Raw genomic sequence first — 25,581 nt, forward strand, 5'->3', positions numbered from 1 at the left:
TTTCCCATTATTCTTTGCTGATTGTCAGAGAATAGTTTGATGATGATCAAGTGCCACCTGTCTATCATGGTAATTCTTACCGAGTGAGGTGTTCTGATTCAGAAACCCTATTCACGCTGTTTCTCGAATAAAGAGTTTACTGTATTGCCATAGTTTTGTTTGCAGTTGTACAGACAGTAGGTTGCAGTTTCTTTCTGTCCGAGCAGTGCCCATACAGGGCGATTGTCCTGACCATTATACTCAGAGGTATCTTCTGCTCAGCACAATAAAATACGAAACCATGAACAGAATTATTTTTGTTTGCTTCTGTATTACATCAATTACCTACTTTCCATGATCTCACATTACTCTGATCGGGGTCTAAATGAGTTCTCAACCATGCTCAAGGGTCTCCCACAGACTAGTGGAGGGAAGGAGGCACATTACTTTTTCTTTGACAGTAGTGCTATCTCACTAACCCAAATTTCAACATTAAATAACTTTAAAGAAAAAAAATTATTTATGTTAAAACAGATACAACTAAACGAAACCATTTTGAATGCACAAGTTTAAAAATACCTTTTTCTTTGACATTTAGGAGAAAATGGCAATGTTCGCTATGTTTCCTTGCTGGACAATCTTGATAAAATAAACCCTGAACTTTTCGGTGAGTATGCAATTGATTTTTTGTTTCAGCCTCCATTTGTGTGTCACTATTTGAATGCAATCAAACAAATATGTACAAAATCTGTAGACATTAATTTTAACAAAACAAAAAATAATGAAAGAAAAAAGTATTTTTATTTTATTTCATGCTTGTTTATGAACCAATATTACTTGAATTCAGTGACAAGAAGTTCAGGATTACTAGAAACTATGCTGGGAAAAACAGAGAGCTCTATTATGTACAATACCTGGTATTCTCAAATGGTCACCCATTTAATATTGACCAGACTTAATATTGCTCCAATTCGGGGTCTACCAGGAATCGGTGTGTCAATGTGCTAATACTATTACTACTGTTAATGCTACAAACAAACACTTACAGGTTCCAAAACTATCAACTAAAATTCCATCATATTTGAAATGAAGACCCCTTATGATGCCGAATGTATCATAGGGGATGATATTTTACTACTACTACTACTACTACTACTACTACTACTACTATTACTACTACTACTATCTATACTACTACTAAACTTAGTCTCCAAAAGTATTGTTCAAAATTGCACTAAATTTAGCATAGAAAACACTTGTGATGCCAGGTGAGGATCGGAGGGGATAAAAAATCAAGAGAGATGGAGAGTACTGGAAATCTGGGGAGACTTGTTACCCAGACTCCAGAAAATACCACCGGTTATTATTAGTGAGTAATCTCTGATGATGACCTTTGTGAGAATTCCTAGTGAGTACAAATAATAATAGTAATTATTATATTTATGTATAGACTCTAATAAATAATTAGCATGGGCACTGCTTGGACAGAATGAAACTGCAACCTATTGTCTGTACCACTGCAAAGAAAGCTATGGCAAAACATTGAACACCTCGCTCGGTAAGAATTACCATCATAGACAGGTGGCACCTGATCATCAGCAAATTATTCTCCGATAACCAGCAAAGAATAACGGGAAGATCATGAGTAGAAGTAGCAGAGGATGACAGTGAGAAGTGTTGGCAGTCTGAACACCTAAGCAACATAAAAAATAATGAGCAACAATGAATTCATGAATGCTTTGAAGGAGAGAGAGACAGATAGAGAGTCATAGCCGTCAATGCCTGTACCAGGCAATATACCACTTGAATAGGCTCTAAAATTATTGGATTGAGTTGCATCAATTCTCTGCATCAATAAAAAATATCAAACAAGATCTTGTGTGTGCTTTGCTTATATGTTACTTTAATGAATACATATTAAATTCTTAATTTTTATTAATTAGATATTTTTTGAAATCAAAAATCCATTAAAGAAAAACTAAAACAAATTTTTAAGAATTCTATTAAAAAATATATAAAGTTGACTACATTTTAAATTATTTTTTTATCTAAGTCTTGCACCCTGCAATGTACCTCCACCTGGACAACACTGGGTAAATAAAACTAGTTTAGTATAAAGAGCACGTGAAACGCTGGCATTTTGTGTAGTGATGATTAATCCATGAACGGTTGAAATACTTCCACTATAAAGAGAGTAAATCCCAGAAGTAAACAGGTGTCAACAACAGGTGTCTATAATAAATGCTAGATTAAATGGTGTCCTTCACTCATATGAAAAGAAAATTGCCTCTCAGTTCTGTTTGACAATTTTGTTGAAGAGCAAATATGATTATACACAAATGGAAATACAATATATATATATATATATATATATATATATACATATATATATATATATATATATATATATAGTAATTTATAATATATATATATATATATATATATATATATATATATATATATATATATATAGTAATTTATAAAATATATATATATATATATATATATATATATATATATATATAGTAATTTATAAAATATATATGGCGATTAAGCTACACTGAATATTCGGCGTTTCATCCACTATAGGATTTGTCAGGCTTATGCGCATAAGCCTGACGAATCCTATAGTAGATGAAACGTCGAATATTCAGTGTAGCTTAATCACCATATATATTTTATAAATTACTAACTAGCTCTACCTACATATTGAGCACTTTTGAAGTAAATACTTAAAGTTTACGCATAAATCTATACTTTCGTATATTAATTTTATGTGAGTAAATGAAGTAGTTATATATATATATAGGTTAAGAAATTCCAACGAAAGAAAGATGTATATTTAAATAAGGGGGTAGTCACCAACAATGTGTATTTTTTAACATTATTTTATTATTCTGTATCTTGGTTTTTTATTGAGAATTATGTTTGGATCATTGTAATAATGTTTTTAAATCATTGAAATCGTTTTTACGCGTTTCAGATGTTCTGTGAAGCGTCCTCGTCAGAAATTATTTTCAAATGTGTTGGAGATGTAAAAATGGCATTTTCGTAGTTCATTTGAAGTGTTTCCAAGGGGTGGAGGCATGTAAGTGTCTATTATTCATTGGCATGTTCAATATAACACTGTGGAAAAGAGGATATCCACTACCACTAATACAGAAAGGTATTGAACTGGCTGAAAAAATTCCAATAGACCAACTAAGAACCCCAAAAGAACACAACAAAGAACAAATTTTAGCATACGTCTCCACACACAACACAAACAACCCAGAACTATTCACACACATAACAAAAAACCTTATCCTCCTCAATCAGAACGACAAACTAAACAGCATACTTAAAACAACAAAAATAATAAAAAGCAAACGCCAACCCAAAAACTTAAAACACATCCTAACTTCCTCAAAACTCGTCCCACACACTACAAAAGTGGTTAAAAAATGCAACAAACCGCGATGTAGAGTATGTGACATAATAATAGAAGGTAACACATACACATTCAAAAACCCAGCACAAACATTCAAAATAAAAAAGGATCTAAATTGCACCACCAGAAATGTAGTATATGCACTAAGATGCACAGCATGCAACAAATCCTACATAGGCGCCACCAAAAATTTCAGCAATAGAGTGGCCTTACATAAGAGCAAAATCAAAATTGCAGATAACAGACACCTCTATGTTTCAAAACATGTACACACATGCAGTGGAAACAGCTTCAAAATAATGCCAATCTTCCAAACAGACAATAATTTTTATTTACTTACACAGGAAAAAAACTTCATCACCAGATTCACTCCTGAACTGAACAGAGCCTAATATCAACACACAAAAACATGAAATGCAAGGCACGCTCGCATGCACATCCATATACATATACACACCCACACATAAATCAGAACCGACACATTAAAACACACACACGTGCGCGCATACAACCACACACAGACATGACACCCCTATCTAAACAAACATAATATAAGGAATACCCGAAAAGACTGAAACGAAAAATCACAATACTAAAATCCAAGAATCCTAAAAATAAATATCAAAATAGAATGAAAGCCTTATTTCAGAAGAGCTGGTCCCCCCCCCTCCTCACACATACACATTAGTAACGACCTTGGATCACAGCCACCTCCCTAGGGAAGCAAATAACCTCATAATACTATAAAACAGTACACACATTCTCAAACCAATAAAAGAAAACACACACACGCGCGCGCGCGCGCGCACACACACACACACACACACACACACCCTACCCTAAAGGAAAAGGGAAAAAAAACACAAGCAGAAAGAGAGAGTGAGAGAGAGAGAAACATAACACGAGTGACTACAGCCGAGGTCAGTAATAAAAATTGAACATGCCAATGAATAATAGACACTTACTCGCCTCCACCCCTTGGAAACACTTCAAATGAACTACGAAAATGCCATTTTTACATCTCCAACACATTTGAAAATAATTTCTGACGAGGATGCTTCACAGAACATCTGAAACGCGTAAAAACGATTTCAATGATTTAAAAACATTATTACAATGATCCAAACATAATTCTCAATGAAAAACCAAGATACGGAATAATAAAATAATGTTAAAAAATACACATTGTTGGTGACTACCCCCTTATTTAAATATATATATATATATATATATATATATTAGTACTGTTTCGCTGTTTCACAGCTCATCAGTGTGGCTAGACAGGCAACTGCCTCAAGCCAGGATCAAAACCCGACCGCCCAAATGACAGTCAAGGCTTCTTACCATTGCGCTATATGGCTGCTGTTGTGTGGGTAATGAATTAACGATGTTTTGCCATCGTCCAAATGCCTCCAGTCGATTTGTTTACACAAAGAGCATTGCTTAATACGCTAATGTCAGTTTGTATATCACTTCCCATTACTGAACCGATGTGGCTGAAAAGTCTACTATATATATATATATATATATATATATATATATATATATATAAATCACTGAAAAAACTTCTAGAGTGAATGTGGTATTGTGACTAATCCCTATTAATCCCTAATATATACTAGCATGTAGACCCAGCATTGCCTGTGATTGAATGAGGATGAACAAATGTTTCACACTTCCAATATTTTTATTGTCATCGAAATCGGTGAAATCGCCTATTTTTTAATCAAATCGATTGATTGTCTGCTCTAGTCGGGGACCCACTGTGGTGCACCAGAAAGAAGTTTCATATACATATAGAGAATCTACTGTTGATTTTATAAAATTAATTTTATATAATGGTTTGAATTAAAATTTAAAATCCCAAAAGTCAAGTATCATGGTTCAATTATGCTCTAAACAATAACATTAATTCCGAATGTGCCCCTGTCTTATCAGTAAGATTTTTATGCCAGACACTTCTGCTTTTGAAGTAATAAATTTTCCCAAATGCACTTGTGATGTTTTGATTAAAATCCAACTTTTCCTTATTTAAATGTATTTTTTTGATTATCGATTTTCAATATTTATCGGGAACATTCTGCTGTGAAACTTATCTAAGAACACTCCCAGACACATGAAGAATATTTCTATGAAATTTCAAAAAAATCGCACACAATAAAGTGTATAGAATAGCTAATTTGAATATTGATATTTTTTAAATAATAAATTCCTTGTTTTTAATGATTTTAAATTCTTTGGGTTTTTTTAAACAATCCTAGCAAATTAACAAAAGAAATAAAATAACTGTAAATTTTCCACATTTTTCTCATATAGTAAACTAGTTAAATTAGATAAAATTAACAATAAAAACGTTCATTCCATACTTTAGCAAGTATTTTTATGCACTAGTGAATCAATGCTTATCAAGGCCCAAAGCTACTCAAGGATAATTTTGATTATTTAAGAGGATGGCTCAACAAGAATTTGTTAACATTGGACTTGAAAATGACCATGTTGTAGTCAGTTGGGAAACAGCTTCATGGTAATCTGCTCCACAAACAGGCAGTTCTTAAACTTTTCACATGGATGTTGCATTTAGTTTTGGGTATACAGAGGAAAAATGGAAAAGCGAAAAAAGCTAGATGAGTTATTGCTACAAATGTTTTACAGGAGGAAGGAGTAGAAATTGGAGCTCAGTCGATCACCTATCATGAAAATAACAATAGTGTAGAAAAAGACTAGCAATCTCTTTTCTGTGAGAAAGAGGCTGTGAGATGAGGACATCGCCCACTAGATTTTAAAGTAGGTTTTGTACTCTGTCAAGGCAGGAAAGTGTGCTCCAAGTGACACCTCCTCAGATGAGACACCAATACTCCATTTTAGATACTTATACAGGTAAAGATCTGCGTCAGTTTCTAGAGGAGTAGAATGATCCAATTATTTTGTCTCCCATTAATGTAAGTTTTTTGCTCTTTGATCGAAATCTGACTTATTTTTTATTAGAAAAGATTATTTTACCATAGAAGGTCATCGCATAACATTATTCACTGGTTATAAACCATTATGTGTATTTTTTTATAATCAAACAAAATCAGGCTGACAGCAATGCCACTGAATATATTGCTGACATAGCATATATTAAAGATGATCAAAATATAGTTGCAGACTATATGTTGTGACCTGCATTAGCCATGCAAGTAGATATGTGATTTGGCTGAAATAGTTCAGACATAAATACAAATGGGAGATGATGAAATAAAATCATACCCACAGTTAAAAGAATATTTCGTATCAAATAAAGTAGGCTCAGTCCTATGTGATGCTTCAACCAAGTACTCTAGACTGTTTATTCCAAAAGATCTTTGTAGAACTATTTTTGATGGCCTATATTGCTTAGCGCCTCACAGTATGGGAGCATCTATAAAACTGGTCAAGTTATTTTTGGACAAACTTGGACAAAACAGTCAAGCAATTTTATGCAGATTGTGTTGTATGCCAACAAGCTTAAGTTCACAAACAAACTAAATCTGCTGTCCAGAATTTCGAATTGCTGCCTACACATTTCCAAACAGTGTATATTGATATTGACGGGCCATTACCTCTAACATGCAGTGACTCATAAGAGTAGTGGTTGATGGGCAGAAATCAGAAACTCACAATATTAATGCCGCAGTCCCTCAGTGGTTCATCCTGGGCCCAAGTTTCTTCCTGATCTACATTAATGATCTCCCAAAACACATACTTAGATCATTTGTTGACATTTATGCTGATGACACTACCATCTATGACAACACATCAGAGGCCGTAAATGACCAAGTTCTCTCTGATTCTCTCTCCTCTGGTCTTAAGTGCGTAGTACAATGGGGGAAGAGATGGCTGGTTACTTTTAATGCATCTAAAACCAAGCTTCTATCTTTACATCATCAACGCTCTGATCCCCATCTGGCATCAATTGAAATAGATGGCTTTAGAATAGGGGAAGCTCCATGCTTTGACAAGCTTCTGAGCTTGACCTTTACTCCTGATCTTAAATGGAGCACGTACATTAGGTACAGGCAAAAATAGGTGGACAAAAATAGGGTACCTAGTTTTGAAAGCCGATTTATCATAATTTTTTTGGTAGGTTTCCAACTACTTTTTGATTGTATTTGAAAGATTAAAGACTAAATTTAATTTCCTAAACGAAAAAAATATTTGTACACATGAAAAAAAAAGTTATGAAAAATGTTTTCACAGCGAGCTAACCAATTCAGCTAAATTTTGAAGTTAAATAAATACATTGTAAAAATCCTTTAAAAGATAAGATATTAAATTAAATAAAGAAAACACCTTTTTTATGCAAAAATAATTTAATTAGCCCTCAAAAAGCAAGTAATTTACCGTTCACCAAAAACGCAACAAACTAAAATTTTGTAAACACGATTATAAGGAGGCCCAAAATTTCAGCCAATCGAAACTATTTCAAAATGAAGTCATGATAGTAAAAAGAGGTAGGGTGTCAGATTCTTTTTTTTTTCCAGACGTGCATCCATACATTCCTATTCTGAACGTTTGTATCAATTTTTATCATTTTTTAATTTAATTATTTTTTTATGTTCCTGTTTTTAAATTCATTTTTTTTTTAATTATTGTTCGAGATTATATAAAGTTTCGCATTCTTGCGAGCAAGGAAATTATTAAAATCTTGCATATAAAAATCATGTGAAATCTGTAATTAAAAAAAAAAAATAGAAATATTTTTGCTATTATAATTTTTTTTGTGTGAAAATATTAAATAAACATTGCTTAATTCAATGGTAATATCGGTAGTTTGAGACATTCATTTTTCTTTGAGTTATATTTAATTCATTAATACGGACTTTAGGGGCTTTTTTCGTAATGTTCCTGTAAAAATTTTTTTTTTTTTTGTTACAAATTACGATGCTTTATTTATATAAAAAAAGCAAAAATAAATTCTTGCGTTTTTTATTTACTACTGAAAATTATAACTTTAGTAAATGTATTTTTTGTTTAAAAACAATAATGCATTTCCACTCAGATTTAAATAAAAATAATTATATTCCGCAATCATTATTTGATAAATACTGAAAATTTCATTAAAATTGGTTAATTTCCTGATTTTTGGTGAATTTTTAAGTAAAGGGAGGGGTCAAAATGTTTATACATTCTAAGCATCGACATTCATTTTGCCCGTATCTAACATAGTAAAATCTGTTGCCAAGTTTGCTGGAAAAATGGTGGGATCATTCTATCGCTCCAGTACATATCTCACTGCTGATGCAATTCTCTATCTATATAAAAGTCAGGTACATCCAAGGATGGAGTACCACTGCCACATCTGGGCAGGAGCTGCTAAAAGCAGCTTATCCTGCCTTAACAGAGTACAAAACAGACTTTGTAGCTTAGTAGGGGGTGCTCTTTTCTCTTCCCTGCAACCTCTTTCCCACAGAAGAGACGTTGCGAGCCTGTCTTTGTTTTATCATTATTTCCATGGCAAGTGTTAGTCTGAGCTTCAATCTCTGGTCCCCCCCCCCTCTCGCCAATCTTTCATGAAAAACACTCATCTAGTTGTAACCACTGTCAATAATTTTTCCGACTTTTTATCTGTGCCTAAATCAAAAAGTACATTCCATGAACAAAGTTTCTTTCTTAGAACTGCACACCTATGGAACTCTCTTCTGTTTGCCTGCTTCCCAGCTGACTACAACTTGGTTGTCTTCAAGTCCAACATAAACAAATTCTTGATGAACTGCCCCCTTAAGTAATCTAATTTATCAAATTTCCATTACTAATGATTACTACAATATTATCCCATCGATTACTGTACACTCAATAACCCTTATCGAGTGGCCTCTGGGCCTTGATAAGTGGTGACTTCTATGTAAAAAAAAAAAAAATTGAACTGAACTGTTATCTTAATCGATATAAATTTCTACTTACCTGTACCTCTATTAATCATGCAACTTGCTGGATTGAAGTTTAGCCTATGACAGAAATAACTGCACCGTCGGCAGCTGAGGCATTTATTAATGCCTGGACATCCTGATTTGGAGTTCCACTGCATGTTGTAACTGACCAAAATAGTGAATTTGAGAGAAAATCATTCCCGGAATTAGCCAAAGTAATAGGCTTGAGAACAACTGCATATCATCATGAAAGCAATGGTTTGATTGAAAGAGCACATGAGACTCTAAAAGCAACAATAATAGCTTGAAAAGAATCATAGATAAAAGCAATACCTATAATTCTTCTTGGTATACGTAATTCCTCTAATGAAGCATTACTTGTTATTACTTGAACACTGATGTTGATCCCTCAGCATTTATTTATTGTAAATAATAAGCACATACTGTACTTTGGGGTAATTGTGCCAAATCCAGGGGTAATTGCACCAACTAAAAAAAAGTGCTCTTTATCTGTGTGGTTGCCAAAAGAGCACTTTCAGCTAGTTGGTGCAATTATTCCGACTTGGCGCAATTACCCCAAAGTACGGTACGTGATTTATGTGAATCAATGTCCCAGTTTGATGCTGCGATAAAGGACATAACCATGTAAATACGAAACCCGTTATACCAAAAACTTTACTTTTCTGTGTGAAATCGAGTAAGAAAACCATTCAAAAGCACCTTATTATTTCGATCCTTATAAAATTCTGACACAATCAGCTAAACATTTTCAGATTGATATGAGTAATGGTACTCCTACACATGTATCAATAGATAGTTTATATACAGAACCAACTAGCAATAATGACAAGACTAGAGCTACTAAGAAAGCACAGATTGGCAAGTCTTCAATTAATGAAGAAAATATAAAAACAAGTAATGCTGACAATTAAATTGCTAGTAGAATGTATAAATCTAGATCTGAAAAAAAAAACGAATATTTTTATTTTTCATAACTGTTTAGTAGTAAAGTAAACAATAAAGAAAATTATAACAACACGGAAGAAACTATATAGGTATGAGTAAGGATGAGAAAACAAAAGTAAAGAGAATACAAAAACAAAGATACTGCTTATCTATTAACTCGTGATAGACTATTGTGCTAGACTATAAGTTAATGTGCAAGATGAACGAGCATAGGGAAGTTACCAAGCTGATATAAGCTACTCCTTTTCCTTCTTTGTTCGGCTTACTCTTTCCTTTTCATTCCTTTCATGGCAGTTTTGTGTCGGATTTTTGCATCTAACAAACACTAAAAATGTCTCAAATAGCATATACTTTTTCTTTCCTTGCTGAGTTTAGATTCGCTTTCTTCGTAACTTCAAGCGCAAGTTAATTTTCACAGGAACGTGTTAACTCAATGTATTTTCAACCAATGAAAATCTTTTCAAACTCCAAAAGTAACAAGCCTGAGTCAGATTAAGAAACTGTTATGAACTTCTATAAAACAGTGACTGTGAACTGAAATCACACACACACACACACACACACACACACACACACACACACACACACACACACACACAACAGAATTTAGAAACAAATTTTATGACATTTTTCTGTACTTTGTATATAACTTAAAAAAAAAAAACTTTGGTCTTTCAAGTATATTTTACATTTCAGTAAAATTGTTGATATAAATATACTTTGTTAAATTATGTTTTCTTGTTAATTCTCAAAATCCTGTTGAATTGTTTTTATCCATCGTTTTTATTTGCAAAATTAGTTACATTTATATTGATTGTTAGCTCTGTTGTTGGAACTTTTGCCAAAATACATTACCTAATGCCACAAGCGTATTACACACACGCACACACACATACATATATACTTGTTCGGCTAAAAATAATTTTAATGTTGCTCCCTGTGAAGCTTCATTATGTAAAACCTGAGATATTCTTATAACATTTAAAGAATATAAATCTAACATGACTAAAAAAATTTATCCTGTACAATCATTCTAAAGAAGATTTGTCATGTAGGTCACAAAATTTAGTTTACCTGTTGTCCTGTAAAAAATTGTAATCTACAATACATAGGAGAACGCGTAATACCTCTGAATAAATGCATGAATTTGTGTAGAACTAGTACTAAAGGCTATATCCATGTTATTAAACACTTTAAAGAAACCTGTAGTCAGTCGTCTGTTTTTGTACAAATTATTGAAAAAATTAAAAGTAATGGATATAATAGTTTAGGAAATGTAGATAATGATATACTAAAGATGCATAAGGATAAGGAAGATGACAATTAAAAATATGCAAATAATTTACCCATATGGTTTAAATGTTCAGAAAAATAACCTACAAGATTCCAAAAATGTAGTTTGATTATATCCAGCTTTGCCTCGTTAATAGAAGCAATAGAGAATCAGCTATTTCATGCGAGGAATTCTTTAATAAAACTAAAGATATTATAATTACTAAAATTTCTGAGTCTTTCAATTATATTAGAAAACTCCTTAATTAAAAAAAAAGAAGGTTTTGAAGGAAATAGCATCTAAAATATTATTACAATTGGATGCGATATATAGGAAAGACTATTTCATTCAATGGTATGAATATATTCTGGATATAAGCAATACTAAATTATATAAGCCACCTGTGGAAGGTAGTTTTGGATGAAAAGAAAGGTTTTCATGATATAAATTTACCTAAAATATTAAATAATCAAAATATCATACAATTACTACCAAATGAGCTACAGACAAAAGAGCAACAACCATTAGTTATATATAAACTAGAGCCAACCATACATAACAAGGTGTTCAATTATAAAAAATGGTAGAACATATTAATATAAATGATAATATAAATATTCCAGAATGTGAATGTAATTCCTCTCCTTTCTGTTATAATGAGATAAAACATATAATTACAGGTAATCTAAAGATAGTAAAAAATTAAAAATTAAGAAAACTCCTTAGTAAAGGTTCAAATTATAGAGAACCTAAATGCCTTAATTATACTAAATGCGTTAGAGAAGTAACCAAATCACCAGAGATGTTTATTATGTCTATGGCAAATAAATATAAATTATTACAGTCTACGTTTGATGCATGGAAGAATGATATACTTGAATTCGTAAATAAAGAGGTTGAACATATAAAATAATTTAAACACTCTAAAAAAACTAATCCTCTTCTTAAAAATTCAGAAATACTTAAGGAACTTGAAATACTTCAAGACAAGTTTGTAATAGTTCCCATTGATAAAGCGGCAAATGATATGGCTTTTATATGTAAAAAATATTATATACAACGTTTATTGTTAGAAGTAGGAATTATAGGTAAAGTTTCAAGACACCTATAAAGTAAGTAATATTAATTTAGCATTATTCTGAATAATAGTAATATTAGTGAAAAAGTAGGACTAAAGTTAAAAGAAAAAAACAAAAAACTTCCATGTATGTATTGGATACCTAAAATGCACAAAAATCCAGTTTGCGTTAGGTTTATTGTAGTTTCAAAGATATGCATTATCAAACCTTTAAGTAAAGCTATATCTAAAGTGTTTAAATTAATTATAAATCAAATAAATAATTTCCACCAGAAAAGAAAATTCTATAGCAATATAAATCTATTTGGGGGGGTAAATAATTCACACCTAGTAAAAGAAAAATTAGATAACATAAATTCCAGAATAAAGACAAAATCCATAGCGACTTATGATTTTAGTACGTTATATACTAAAATTTCACACAAAACCTTATAAAAGAATTAAACAATACTGTAGATCTAGCTTTTGAAGGTGGTAAAGGTAAATATATAGACTTTTCAAACTCTAAAGCTTTCTGGTGTAAAAATAAAAACAGTCAAACTAGTGTTTTCAAAAGCATTTAAAAAATACTTATAAGTCATCTTATTAAAGAAAGTTATTTTCAAATAGGGAATAAAATATTACTTCAAACTATAGGCAACCCAATGGGATTAGATCCTGCACCATTTTGGGCAAATCTGTATTTACATAGACTTGTGGATATATATATATATATATATATATATATATATATATGTATGTCATCACAAATAAAAAATGATATATCCAAAACATATAATTTTCATGGCTGTAGGAGATTTATTGATGACCTTATATGTATAAACGATAACGGGGAATTTGAAAAAAAATAAACATCTGATATATGCAAAGGAGTTAGAATTAAATTGTGAACATAGAGGAACACAAGCTACATTTCTGGATTCAGATATAAAAATTGAGGATGGAATTTTTGTTTATAAAATATTTGATAAAAGAAACTATTTCCCCTTTCAAATAGTTAGTATGCTGCACAAAGATAGTACCGGCCCTGTATTTATGTTTTATAGAACCATTATGCCAGAGTTTTTGAGAATAGCTCGCATTACCTTAAAATGAATACATTTTATACCCCCAGTTTCTAGCTTAGTAATAAGGATGATTCAATAAGGTAGTGATAAAACTAAAATATTTAAACAATTAAAATAAAGCATTTGTCCGTTATCCTGATGCTTTTAAATTATATAAAATTAATCATAATATATTAATAAAGGAAATCCAAAACTATATTAGTAATGTATAAAATGTATTATATAAAAAAAAATTGTATATATTTATAAATATTTTTAACTTTTATCTATTTTTAATAAATAAATAAGAATGTAAATATATAAAGTATTAATAGTAGTAGGGGGTAATCAGTAGTAAAACGGATTAATCCTAATCGTATAAATACAACACTGGTAAATTTTAAAAAAATATATCCATTTTGAATTTGGAGGCAGGGACGAATCTCATAGGTAAGGAAGACATGTTTTTTATAACATGAATAGGTTAGCCATATTAATCATGAGTAGGTAACTAAATCCAATATCTGGAACATTTTTTTGTTCTTGTGATTAAGGGAGGTGGTGTTTGATCAACACTGCTGGGGTGGGGGTTATGATTAAATATACTGTTTTATTTTTAAATCCCTGAAACAGTGTTTCATGGTAAACAACCGATGATCCCTTAAATTGACATTAGGATTATTGTGAATTCGAGAGAGCAAGTTGATGCAGGTTATTAAATGGTTTTCCAATGAATGATAAAAAATAGAAAAATTAAATAAGTTTTTTATAAAAAATTAAATAAATAATTAAATAAAAAATAGAAAAATTAAATAAGTTTTTTTATATAGTTTTAAAGGTTAAAAAACTTCCATGACTATATATATATATATATATATATATATATATATATATATATATATATATATATTAAATTGTAATTCAATGAATTTCAAAAAACTCTCATTGAAATGAAATGAAGTGGTTGAGTTTCATATCAAAGAATTTTTATTATTCTAAGCAAGACACAGAATGCTTTAGAAAATTAATCTCCTTAACCTATAGGGTTTCAATGTCTACCATCTCATCAGAGGAGAGAAAATATTAGCAAATAGTTATAAAGTATGCACCCTATTTGCTAAAGTCAGTGAGACATGGAAAGTCAAAGTGAAAATAATACATTTATCAGAAATCCTGTAGCAGGAGGATTTGTAGAAAAAGGATATGAATGATTTTTTAGATCCAGCTTGCTTGGTAAAATCCGTTATAATTGAGTTAATATGTAATATGCATATATGTATGTATATATATATATATATATATATATATATATATATGCATATTACATATTAACTCAATTATAACTGATAGTATATATTTAATGCAAACCATCATTAAATTGATATCTATATTTGATACTGAAATAATCATTTATTTTCATTTTGTTGTGGTCTCATAAGGGTCTGGAAGAAAGACACAATTCGGTAATTAGTGGAAACAAAATATATTGAACAGAAAAGCAAGTACAACAAATGAAGAGTGTGGGTATACGTCAGTACGACTGCCACAAGTACAAGGCTCATACATTATCATTGAGAGACATATTCTCTCGTCTTTATAAAAAATGGAAGAGTTCATTATTATCCATAAGGTAGAGCACCACAACACATCTTCAATGATTTCATATTGAAAGTTGACTTTTTATTTTATTTTTTTGCAGACAAACTTGAAGGTTATTCTGGATCTCATAAAAGTGGGAAACGAGACAAAGGCAAAAGAACACAAAGAAAGGCTAAAGCTGGAGCAGCGGCAGGAAAACCACGTTAATAACAGAAGAATGGTTAATAACAGAAGAATGGTCAATGATAGAAGAATGGTTAATAACAGAAGAATGGTCAATGATAGAAGAATTGTCAATGATAGAAGAATGGTCAATAATAGAAAGGTTAATAAAACCAAGTTAATACGTTATGAGCTTATAAACCATGTTAATTACAAATGAGTCAATAAAAATGACTATATTAACCAGAAAAGTTTTCTCTTCCCATCAAAAAACATGGGGCTGATAAAATTCTCTTGAAAAATGACTTCAATTTATTTTATACAGTTTTCATCTTTACAAAAAACAAGTTTATTCTTGTAGAAACACGAGAAAAATTAAGAGTTTTATTAGAATACAAGGAAATAGCAGAATGTATTTGCTTATTTTGAATCTAGGATCTTAATGGTTTTTATACAAATTAACAACCAATCAGAGAGGAGAAACTTTTCTGAACATAAATACAAATGCTTACTCAGTCATTAGTGTTATCAAGTGAGTTTGTTGTTTGAATGTTTTTTAAGGGAAAAGAAAACGAATATATTTAAATTTATAACATTGTTTAAAAAATAAATGAATATATAAAAATATTTATCCTCATAATAGTTTGTTGTCAGTATTTTTTTCAATCAGTTTTTTTCTTTAAAAATATTCAGTTTATGGAATAATTTATTCAACAAACTAAACTTTCAATTAAAGTAAAAAATTTATATTATATAAGAAATAAGGGTAAGAATTACTAATCAAAATCAGAAAATGTCCAACATCATTAGTATATCAGGAATCTAACAACAGACATTAAATAATAGTTAATTTTTAAAAAATTAAGAAGAAATTTATAATCACATTAAATATTGGAATATTTTTTACAGATTAAATATTTATAATTTAAAAATGTTTAGGTTCATAAAAGAATCTAGTTACATGACGAGATGTCTGCATCAGTGGATTTTAAAATTTGTTAATTTATATCACCATTTATTCATAATAGAATTTTAAAAACAATTCTGATGAAAGCTTAGTTGTGAAATTGCAGACAATCTCTTAAATTCACAGCATTATGTATAATTATGTATCCTAGTACATTAAATATATAATATATTGTTGCTACTTCTCTTTTGTTTGTGTTGTGTTTGCTTTTAAAATAAGTTTATCATTGGGGGGGGGGTGCAAAATTATTGATGTTGCTTCGAAGTTTTATAGCCATACAATTTGAGAGTATAAGAAGGAGTTGGTGCTAGTGTGACTGCAATCGTTAGGAGTGGACTTCTGATATTACTAACCAGCATAGTGTTGCTACTATTGACTAAGGAAAAAGTCAACCAGACATATGTATGATGATGTATGAAAATAAAATCTAGTCAGTGAGAGTTGAGGACATTTGTTGCATTGAGAATAAGGACATGATGGATGTGCAATGTGAGTCTTAAAGAAAGGCATGTGATGATCTCAGGGGAAAATAAGATCTGGACAGTATAGGAAGATGTCTTCAGAACAGGAAACTTTGTTGGTATGGTCATATTGAAAGAATAGATGAGAACTTTTCTCTTAGATTAGTGGATATCTAACAGTTGAGGTAGCAGTTCACTGCAGAAGGCTAAGGAAACATGGGAGAAAATGATAAGGATGGATATAATAAAGACCTACATAGTTTGAAAATCAATTTCTAAAAGCTGTTCACTACATGCCAGCATGTAAAATGGACGTTAAACTGAATAGGATGATAATTTTTTTCTGGTGTAGAACAAATTGTGTTTTATTATTTACTAGCATGGAGACCTGACGTTGCCCGAGATTGAATGATGATCAATAAATGTTTCACACTTTCATATTTTTATTGTGATCGAAATTGGTGAAATCGCCCATTTTTCAATCAAATTGATTGATTGCCTGCTCTAATTGGGGACCCATCATGGTGTACCAGGAGGAAGCTGTACATACCTCCCCTGCAGTGACTTAGTTCACAATACATTGTAATCTAAATTGCACTATAGAGAACCTACCGTTGATTTTATAACATTATTTTTTATATATAATGGCTTGAATTAAAGTTTAAAATGACAAAGTCAAGTATCATGTTTCTGCTCTAAACAGAAACATTCATTTTGAATGCACTCCTGTCATATCAAAGAACCTACTGTTGATTTTATATGTCAGGTCTTTCGGCTTGTTTGGTAATAAAACTTCTCAAATGCACTTGTGATATCAGGGTGTGTAAGGTGTTAACTTTGGTCAAAATCACCTGTTCCTTCTTTCATTGGATTATTTTGATTATTGATTATTGATACTTATCGAAGACATTCCGATACAAAACCTATCTAAGAACACTGCCAGGCACATAAAATACCTTTGTGGGAAATTCCATAAAAATCGGCCCATCCATTTTGGAATCCATAGGAAACGAACTCACATGCACACAGACAAAGTCCCTTTTTATATAATAGAGATTTTTGAAAATCATGGTTAATCTTTTTTGTGTTAGATATTAACAGGGCAACGCCGAAGGCATGCTAGTCGACGATTGTCATGATCGGTGTAATATTTGTAAAAATAGAATGTTATCATAGTAAAATATTTACAGAGAAAATTATTTATGTTAAGATGTTTTAATAGAAAAGAATGTTAGAACACAAACAATAATTTAAAAATAGGTTGACTTCTAGAGTCCGACGTAGTCTTACGTAGAGGTCATTTAAAGTGACGTGGATTTTAGGTTGAGTTTGGAAAAGACATGTATGATTTGATCAGTCAGAGATCGGGAGCAAGTGAGAGCAGAGGCAGTCGGCCATAGAGAGAGAGAGCAAGCTTGATACATTTCTTCATCACTAACATCCACACCAATCCCATGCGCTTCAAAAATGTCAAAACACCAGTAATAACTTTAAATCCAAAGCTGATTGTTGGTGTGAAATAAAAATAATATATTTTCTTATAGATCACCTGTGTTGTGTACTTGCTGTCAATGTGTATAAATCGTGGACCAGTGACAAAAGTAGATTTAACAATTACTAGCTGGCTGCCCGGTATTACCCGGTTGTACAATACGGTTAAACATGATATTTTAATTTGTGTATATATTATTATAGAATCAATCCTCTATTGATTACCATATATGAAAAGGAAAATTTTGCCCGGTGGACTAATTCGCAAAAAAAATGAAAATATAATAATGATAATGTCGTTCATTAAAATCTGTCTGTGTTTGTTTACAATATCATGTCAGCTGATATTTAGGCTTGATGATGAATGCCCTGGAAAAGTCACTTTTGATTAATGTTTAGTTTTAAAATATGCAAACAAAGAAATGATTTGCAGCGATTTTAAAATGGCCCCTCTTCTTTTATCGTAAATGGAATTCATTAATAAGAAAAAATTAAAATAAAATGGTAAGGTGTACCCGAGATTGAATAGGGAACAATCTGTAGTCAAACGCTCTACATCTGAGCTATATCTGCAGATGACAATAAATCTGATTTTTAAGAAGAAATGATTTGCTGAGATTTTATTATCTCCCTTGGCAAGTGTAACGTAAAAGATTCCCCTGTAAAAATTCTTCTTTTTTATCTATAAGAGAGAAAGACTATTTTAAAGATCGGATGTTTTTTTTTATTTTCAATACTTATCAGATGAATTTCTTTACAAAACATATGTAAGAACACTGCTAGATATATAAATTAGCTTTGTGTGAAATTTGCAAAAGGTAGGCTCAGCCATTTCGGAACCTATGAGGAAGAAACTCACACACACAAAGTGACTTTTATATAAGAGTAGATATAGAGCGGAAAGCAAATTTTGAACAACTGCAAATACATAATGTTCTGTCACAATTGATAATTTCAGTTGGTCTCCTTAGAAAATAGTGATTGTAGTTTTCTTTAATCCATGAATTTACACTCTGCTGATGAAAGTATTGTCATTAAACTACAGACAATCCTTTAAATTCATAGCATAATTTCTAATGTAAACAAAAACAAAGATGATAACAGAACCCTTTTTGCTCCCTTTATATTTTTGATCTCCGTTGAAAGGTAAGCATGATTATTCTTTAAGGCTGTAAAACATTACGTTTTCTTTAATTCTGGTGATTTTAAAATAAGCCACACCACTCTTTCAGAAGTCAGATTTCATAAATAAAATGACACTAAACCCATAGCTCAAAAGTGACAATTATGGGAAATGTAAGCAAGTACCCAAAACAGAAATGATCAATTAGCATGTTGGCAATTTTAGGGAGAGAATGAGTTAGAAAATGAATGAGATCATGTGTGAAACATAATCTTAAAAATAGTCAGTAGTATGTTAAGCTCTCTCTCTCTTAAATAACTTGTATTAATTATTGGTGAAAAACGGGCAAAGCCCTCCCCCCCCCTCTCACCCCCTCACTTCTACGGTAGGGCAAGAAAGGTGATTGGCCATGACGAGCCAAAGGGTTGCCCAGTCCCACCGCCAGCCATACCGTACAGGAAGGGGGCAGACAGGGAAAAGAAGTGCAGGCCTCCCACCCCACAAAGGCAAAAAAGGGCCGAACCCCTCACCTTCTTACTGGCACCACTTGATAGCTGAGAGGGTTAAAAAATAAAATTCCAAAAGTAGTTCAGTAATTCTGATTATGACATGTCCTGGGTATGGCCATAAACTACATCCGGCAGTGAGGCCCTGGTATGAGGATACCAGTGTTTTGGGGAGAATCTCATTACTCCTTAATCGGTACCAACTTAGAAATTCTTGCAAGCTCTGGGCAAGAAAATCAGTTTTCTACAGATTTTGAGAGAGAGAGTGCAAACTGCAAAATAGAAAGGACTCAATGACTCAAATACAGCTTCATTAACTTGTGCACATCTATACATGCACTAACAAGAACATGGTAACTCAATGCAAACACATACACAATGCCATGCTGCCATAAGTTATATCTGATATGAGAATACCAGTGTTTTGGGGAGTATGCCATAAGAATCCATTCCACAGACTGCCCTATGAAGAATTACCACTGTACTGCTGCCAAGAAGAACTTATAACGAGCCAAATGAAATCTTTATATCGAACTCCTAGAAAATTAAAATAACATACGACATGAGCCACATCCGTGTTTCATTTTTGATTTCAAGGCATTGATGAATTGAAAGCAAAGTTAATTCTTGTGGTTGTTAATAGACAAATTCTTATCATGAAGTTCTTTTTTACTCTTTTTCAACCAAAACAAGGCATGTTGTCTCTTGGATGGACGGGGTTACTATTTAGGATCATGTTTAACAGGGTACTATGGGGAGTTGAGCAATGAGATGTCTGTTCACAGTACATTTTTAAACTTCTGTAGGTTAGTACAGTCAGGGAAACAGGAAACATGAAGGGAATTCCAAAGTCTAGCAGTCAGGGGGAGGAAACTACTAGAGTAAGCTTTCCATCATCTAGGGACCTCAACAGTAAAGAGGTGAGATTCTGCTACTTGTCAGATTAGTCAAGAGTATGTACATCAAGAGGGTGCAAGTGGGTGAGCTTATGAGTTTTAAGCTAAAGGCATTTGTGAATTGATGATCACAAATGATGTAGATAGTATATTTAACAAGAATTATTTATCAACTTTATGAGATCATCGTCAGTAGCTAAGGGGTTGGAGGAGCATGAGAACAGTCTGATAGCTACATGCTACTAGCTTTGCAGCTAACCATTTAACTGACTATTTCAAAAGTATTTTTTCTTTAACAACATGATCGATATGTAACATTAAGTTGTGTTACACTTTATTTTAGTAATTCATAAAATAAAACTGGAAAGAAATAAATAAAAATCCTGGGCAGCATTTTTTTTTCTTTTTAACAAAAGTTTTCATTACCGTTACTTTCCCGTCTTGGTGTCACTTAAAAGTCTCTCGCCATCTTGCCTGGTGTACACTTTTCTTCTTCTTCCTCCGACCACATGCCAGCCACAGCTGGTCCATTCTCGTCCTCAACTTTGCAAGTCCATTTTTTTCGACCCACACTTTGCTTCTCTCCGAGCACAGTTATTTTTTTATCCTTTTTTTCCCTTTTATTCTCGCGCACACTTCCTAATTGACATATGCATGTTTTTTGGCTACTGCTGCTGTTAATCCATTCGCAAGCCAGCCATCCTTTGCTACTGCTGATATTTTCTCATGCGTTCATATGCACTATGTTACATAGCAACCCTGATCACAAAGGGCAAAATTTGGTGTAAAGTTTTTTGCAAATTTATACTTTATCAGATGCTAAAGAAATCATCTCTGATCCATTAATGATGATTGGAATAGAGATCTTACATCTATTCAGAACCTTGTTTGTTATGAACCAAACAAAACTTTTGGAAACCAAGCCTTTGGATTGGATTGGATTGGGTTGGGTAATGGGTATATGCCTTTTTCGCTATTTCTATAATCCTTTTGTAGTGGTTGTGTAGTCCTACAAGCAGCTTTGTTTCCAGAGCATCTATTTCATTGAAAGCAATTGAAACAGTGATTTCTGTGAGCAATGGTGGCAGCACATCAAGGGCTGGCTGTTTGGTTTCAGTTGAAATTTTTTTGAGAGTATTAAACTCTCAATACTAACGATTAACCAATCGATTATATTGGATGCAGTACATGACACATTCTTTTCAAAAATGGAATGCAGAAATATTTCTATGAAAGATCTTAGGCTGATCCAGTCATCCATCAAGTATCAACACACTCTGTGATGGGAATGGACATCAGAAACTGTATTCTTTTGATCTTAATTGAGACAATTGAGTTATCAGAAAATACCAGCAGAGACAGAACAGCGGATGAGCACTGTTTAGGACAAGTTGTTAGGAAAGATCCAGAAGACTTGCAAAATATCTGTCAGCATTCGATACATAAGTGTGTAGCATAGTTCCTGGCTTTGGGTAGAGGCCATTTCGAATGACAATTGCATCTTTGTGTATAACCAAGACTTATGCCGACATTTAATATGAATTGAGGTATGAGGTTATGTTTTAGCGAAGGAAGAAATTGAAGGATATGTGCATGCATAATAAAATGGAAATAAAATGAAACATTAAAAGAATAGAAGAGTCACCAGATAGCAAGTGCTACCTAAAATATAGAGTTTTATAAATGTAAAAATTATTTATATAAGAATATAAAAGTTATTTTTTATGATAAAAATGTTCATGGTACCTGTTTGGGTAAAGAAGTTGAGTGAATAGTAGTCACAAGTCAATACGGTCATATAACGAATAATTTGCATGAGTAGGTAATTTATGTATGTGAGTATTTGGCAGCGTGGCATTGTGTATGTGTGTGCAATGGGTTACCTTGTTCTTACTAGTGCATGTATAGATGTGCAAGAGTTGATGAAGCTGTATTTGAGTCATTGTCCTTCCTTTTTGCAGTTTGTGTCCATCACAATGGGATGAAGAGGGTAAGTTCTGGTGTTTTCCAGGCACAGCTAGTGAAGTCTGTAGAAAACTGATTTTCTTGATTAGGTCTAATAGAAATTTCTAAGTTGGCATTGACTTATTACTTTCATATGTATGTTACTTTTTGCAGCTTGTAAAGATTTCCATTGGTTAGAAAATTCTTTGAGTTAAAACCTTCATGTGAAAACTTGTTAGCTTTAGGAAGTGACCAGCATATCCAACCTGAGAAAGAAAGAGGGCAATTAGAACCATTTGTTTTGGGTATTCTCATACCAGGGACTCGCTGCCGGATGTAGTTTATGGCAGTATGGCATTGTGTATGTGTGTGCATTAAGTTACCATGTTCTTGATAGTGCATGTATAGATGTGCACAAGTTGATGAAGCTGTATTTGAGTCATTGGGTCCTTTCTTTTTGTGGTTTACACTCCCTCTCCCAAAGTCTGTAGAAAGCTAATTTTCTTGCCCAGAGCTTGTAGAAATTTCTAAGTTGGCACCAATTAAGGGGTAGTGACATTCTCCCCAAAACACTGGTATCCTCATACCAGAGCCTCACTGCCGGATGTAGTTTATGGCCATACCCAGTACGTATCATAGTCAGAATATGATGAACTATTTTTGGAATTTTATTTTTTAACCCTCTCAGCCATCAAGCGGTGCTGGAAGGAGGGTAGGGGGTTCAGCTCTTTTTGCTTTTGTGAGGTAGAAAGCATGCATTTCTTGCTCTTTCGGGCCTATTCCTGTTTGGTGTAGCTGACAATGAGGCTGGCCAACCCTTTGGCTCATCATGGCCTGTCACTTTTCTTGCCCTACAGCTGGAGTGAGGAGGTGAGGGAGGGGTGCTCTTTGTCTGTTTTCTTCAGATTAAGTGTAGACGGCTATAGCGAAGGGTGCTGACATCATTTCTCCATCAAATTTTGACGTTAAATATATAGAAAGCTCCATTGATTGTTACGAAACTTTAAATATAATTTTATTCCCTGTTAATTACAATGCAAAAAGGCCTTATCAACTGGAAAATTATTCATCTCAAGAAGACCAGCAAAAGAAACAGATTGTGTTTTGGAGGATTTTTTCTGTAACAGACAGAATTTAAATTCACCGACTAATCAGACAAGATGAAGGAGCAGGTTATCGGTTGTCCCCATGTGGTCTCCAAGAAAAGAAATTCCCTCTTTATTCAAGAAACTTCTAAGAAGAGATAGTCTTGGAAGATAATTTAACCTGAAGTGGTTAGAGGAAAAACTGCCTATTTGTCAAAGGACATTTTTATTTAAAAAAACAAGAACATTAGGACCAGAAGATTCCAGAAGATTGAGAGAGTATCTCTCAAAGAGAAAGACTGAAAGAAGAGAACATTTTAAAGACCTTTTATGTTTGCATGTTTCTTGCCTTTCAGGTTTTTATGTCAAGTAAGATCGTTCTTTTATTTTAAATAGGTAAACAAATATTTTACCATTTCTTCCTATAATTTGTTGCTATCATTTGGACAATAAATTTGAATTTGTCGTTCCAGTCGATAGAGCTAATTCTTGAATAGTCTCTCACTTAGAGACCCTTTTACGCCCATGTTTCTATTTTTATTTTTGTTTTAATTGTTACTTTAAGGTCAATTTTTTACCCTTGCTTTGGAAAATAAAAGCAAATGGCATTTTATTTTTTTTTAATTAAACTTGAACTAAATTGATATACATTTTGGGTCAAAGTTTTTATTTGCTCCTTTTTTATTTTGCTCCCCTTTGTTTCTTGACCCTTTGCTTACAAAACTTTACTTTGTTTCCCCCAATGTTTATTTTTCATATATTTGTTACACTATAAAATGTATTTTAATAATGACCCCCAAAAATTATGTCACTGTTGCTGCTGCTGCTGATGATGATGACTGTGGAGATAGCAACAATGAGTGCTACACGAAAGCACATATAGGGCAATTTAAGATCTTCTTTGGAGACGTCCCTCCCACATGGAAAGCCATTTCTCATGTAGGTACAAACTCCATATCACGGCAATCATGTTCTCTTTTGGGGGAATTGGATCTATTTATCTCCCTATATATATTTGGTTATATGCCCTTAAAAACGCTATCTGGTCTTGAACTGATTATTTTATGTTAAATTTTATTTAAGATGTTACTTATTTTATTTCTTCTAATGCCAACCTTTTCAAGCTAATTACATGTAATTGACTAAATTGACTTCTACCAAAATTTTTTTGATTCTCAAAAACTTAGAGTTTATAAAAGGGCAAACTTGTTAGATTTTTTTTATAAACAATTTTTTTTAAAAATGAGCTAAATTTTAAATTAGCAATTTAGATTTCTGAAACAATTTTGTGGAAAATATTGAGGGATTTTATAGTATAGACAACAAAAGGAAAAAGTGGTCAAAGACAAATATATAACAAATAAATGTTACCAAAGGCAAGATAAGTTACTCTTCTATCTACCTGGATAAGGTTTCTGTGTGTTAACTTATTTTAATGCGTTTATATACTTTGAAACACAAGTAGTGCTGAATCTTAGCTTTGAGCAAGATAAAAATGGCGGACATGAGACAGTCACATTTGGAGTCTCGATAATCTCTTAAAAATCGAAAATGAAGCAAAATGCTAGAAGAAACCCACCCAATAAATGTTGGGTTTCTATCAGTATTTTATTTCATTTTTGATTTCTGAGTGATTATTCAAACATCATATGACAGTTTCATGTCAGCCATTTTGTTCCTGTTGCTC

General features: G+C 32.2%; 1 protein-coding gene across 5 annotated transcripts in view; it reads left to right on the top strand.

The window, feature by feature from the left end:
• The window catches only part of LOC145290834 (uncharacterized protein C22orf15-like), a 47,148-nt gene extending 31,085 nt beyond the window's left edge, over nt 1-16,063 (top strand). For all 5 annotated transcript variants that reach the window (XM_080136519.1, XM_080136520.1, XM_080136522.1 and 2 more), the window contains 2 exons: nt 578-646; nt 15,360-16,063. In XM_080136519.1, coding sequence (XP_079992645.1) covers nt 578-646; nt 15,360-15,466 — 176 coding nt within the window. In that variant the 3' untranslated portion in view covers nt 15,467-16,063. The remainder of the gene's footprint in view (nt 1-577; nt 647-15,359) is intronic.
• The last annotated feature ends 9,518 nt before the right edge of the window (nt 16,064-25,581 follow it).

This window comes from Euprymna scolopes, chromosome 2, assembly GCF_053919585.1.
Source record: "Euprymna scolopes isolate OS-2025 chromosome 2, ASM5391958v1, whole genome shotgun sequence".
Lineage (NCBI taxonomy): Eukaryota > Metazoa > Mollusca > Cephalopoda > Sepiida > Sepiolidae > Euprymna > Euprymna scolopes.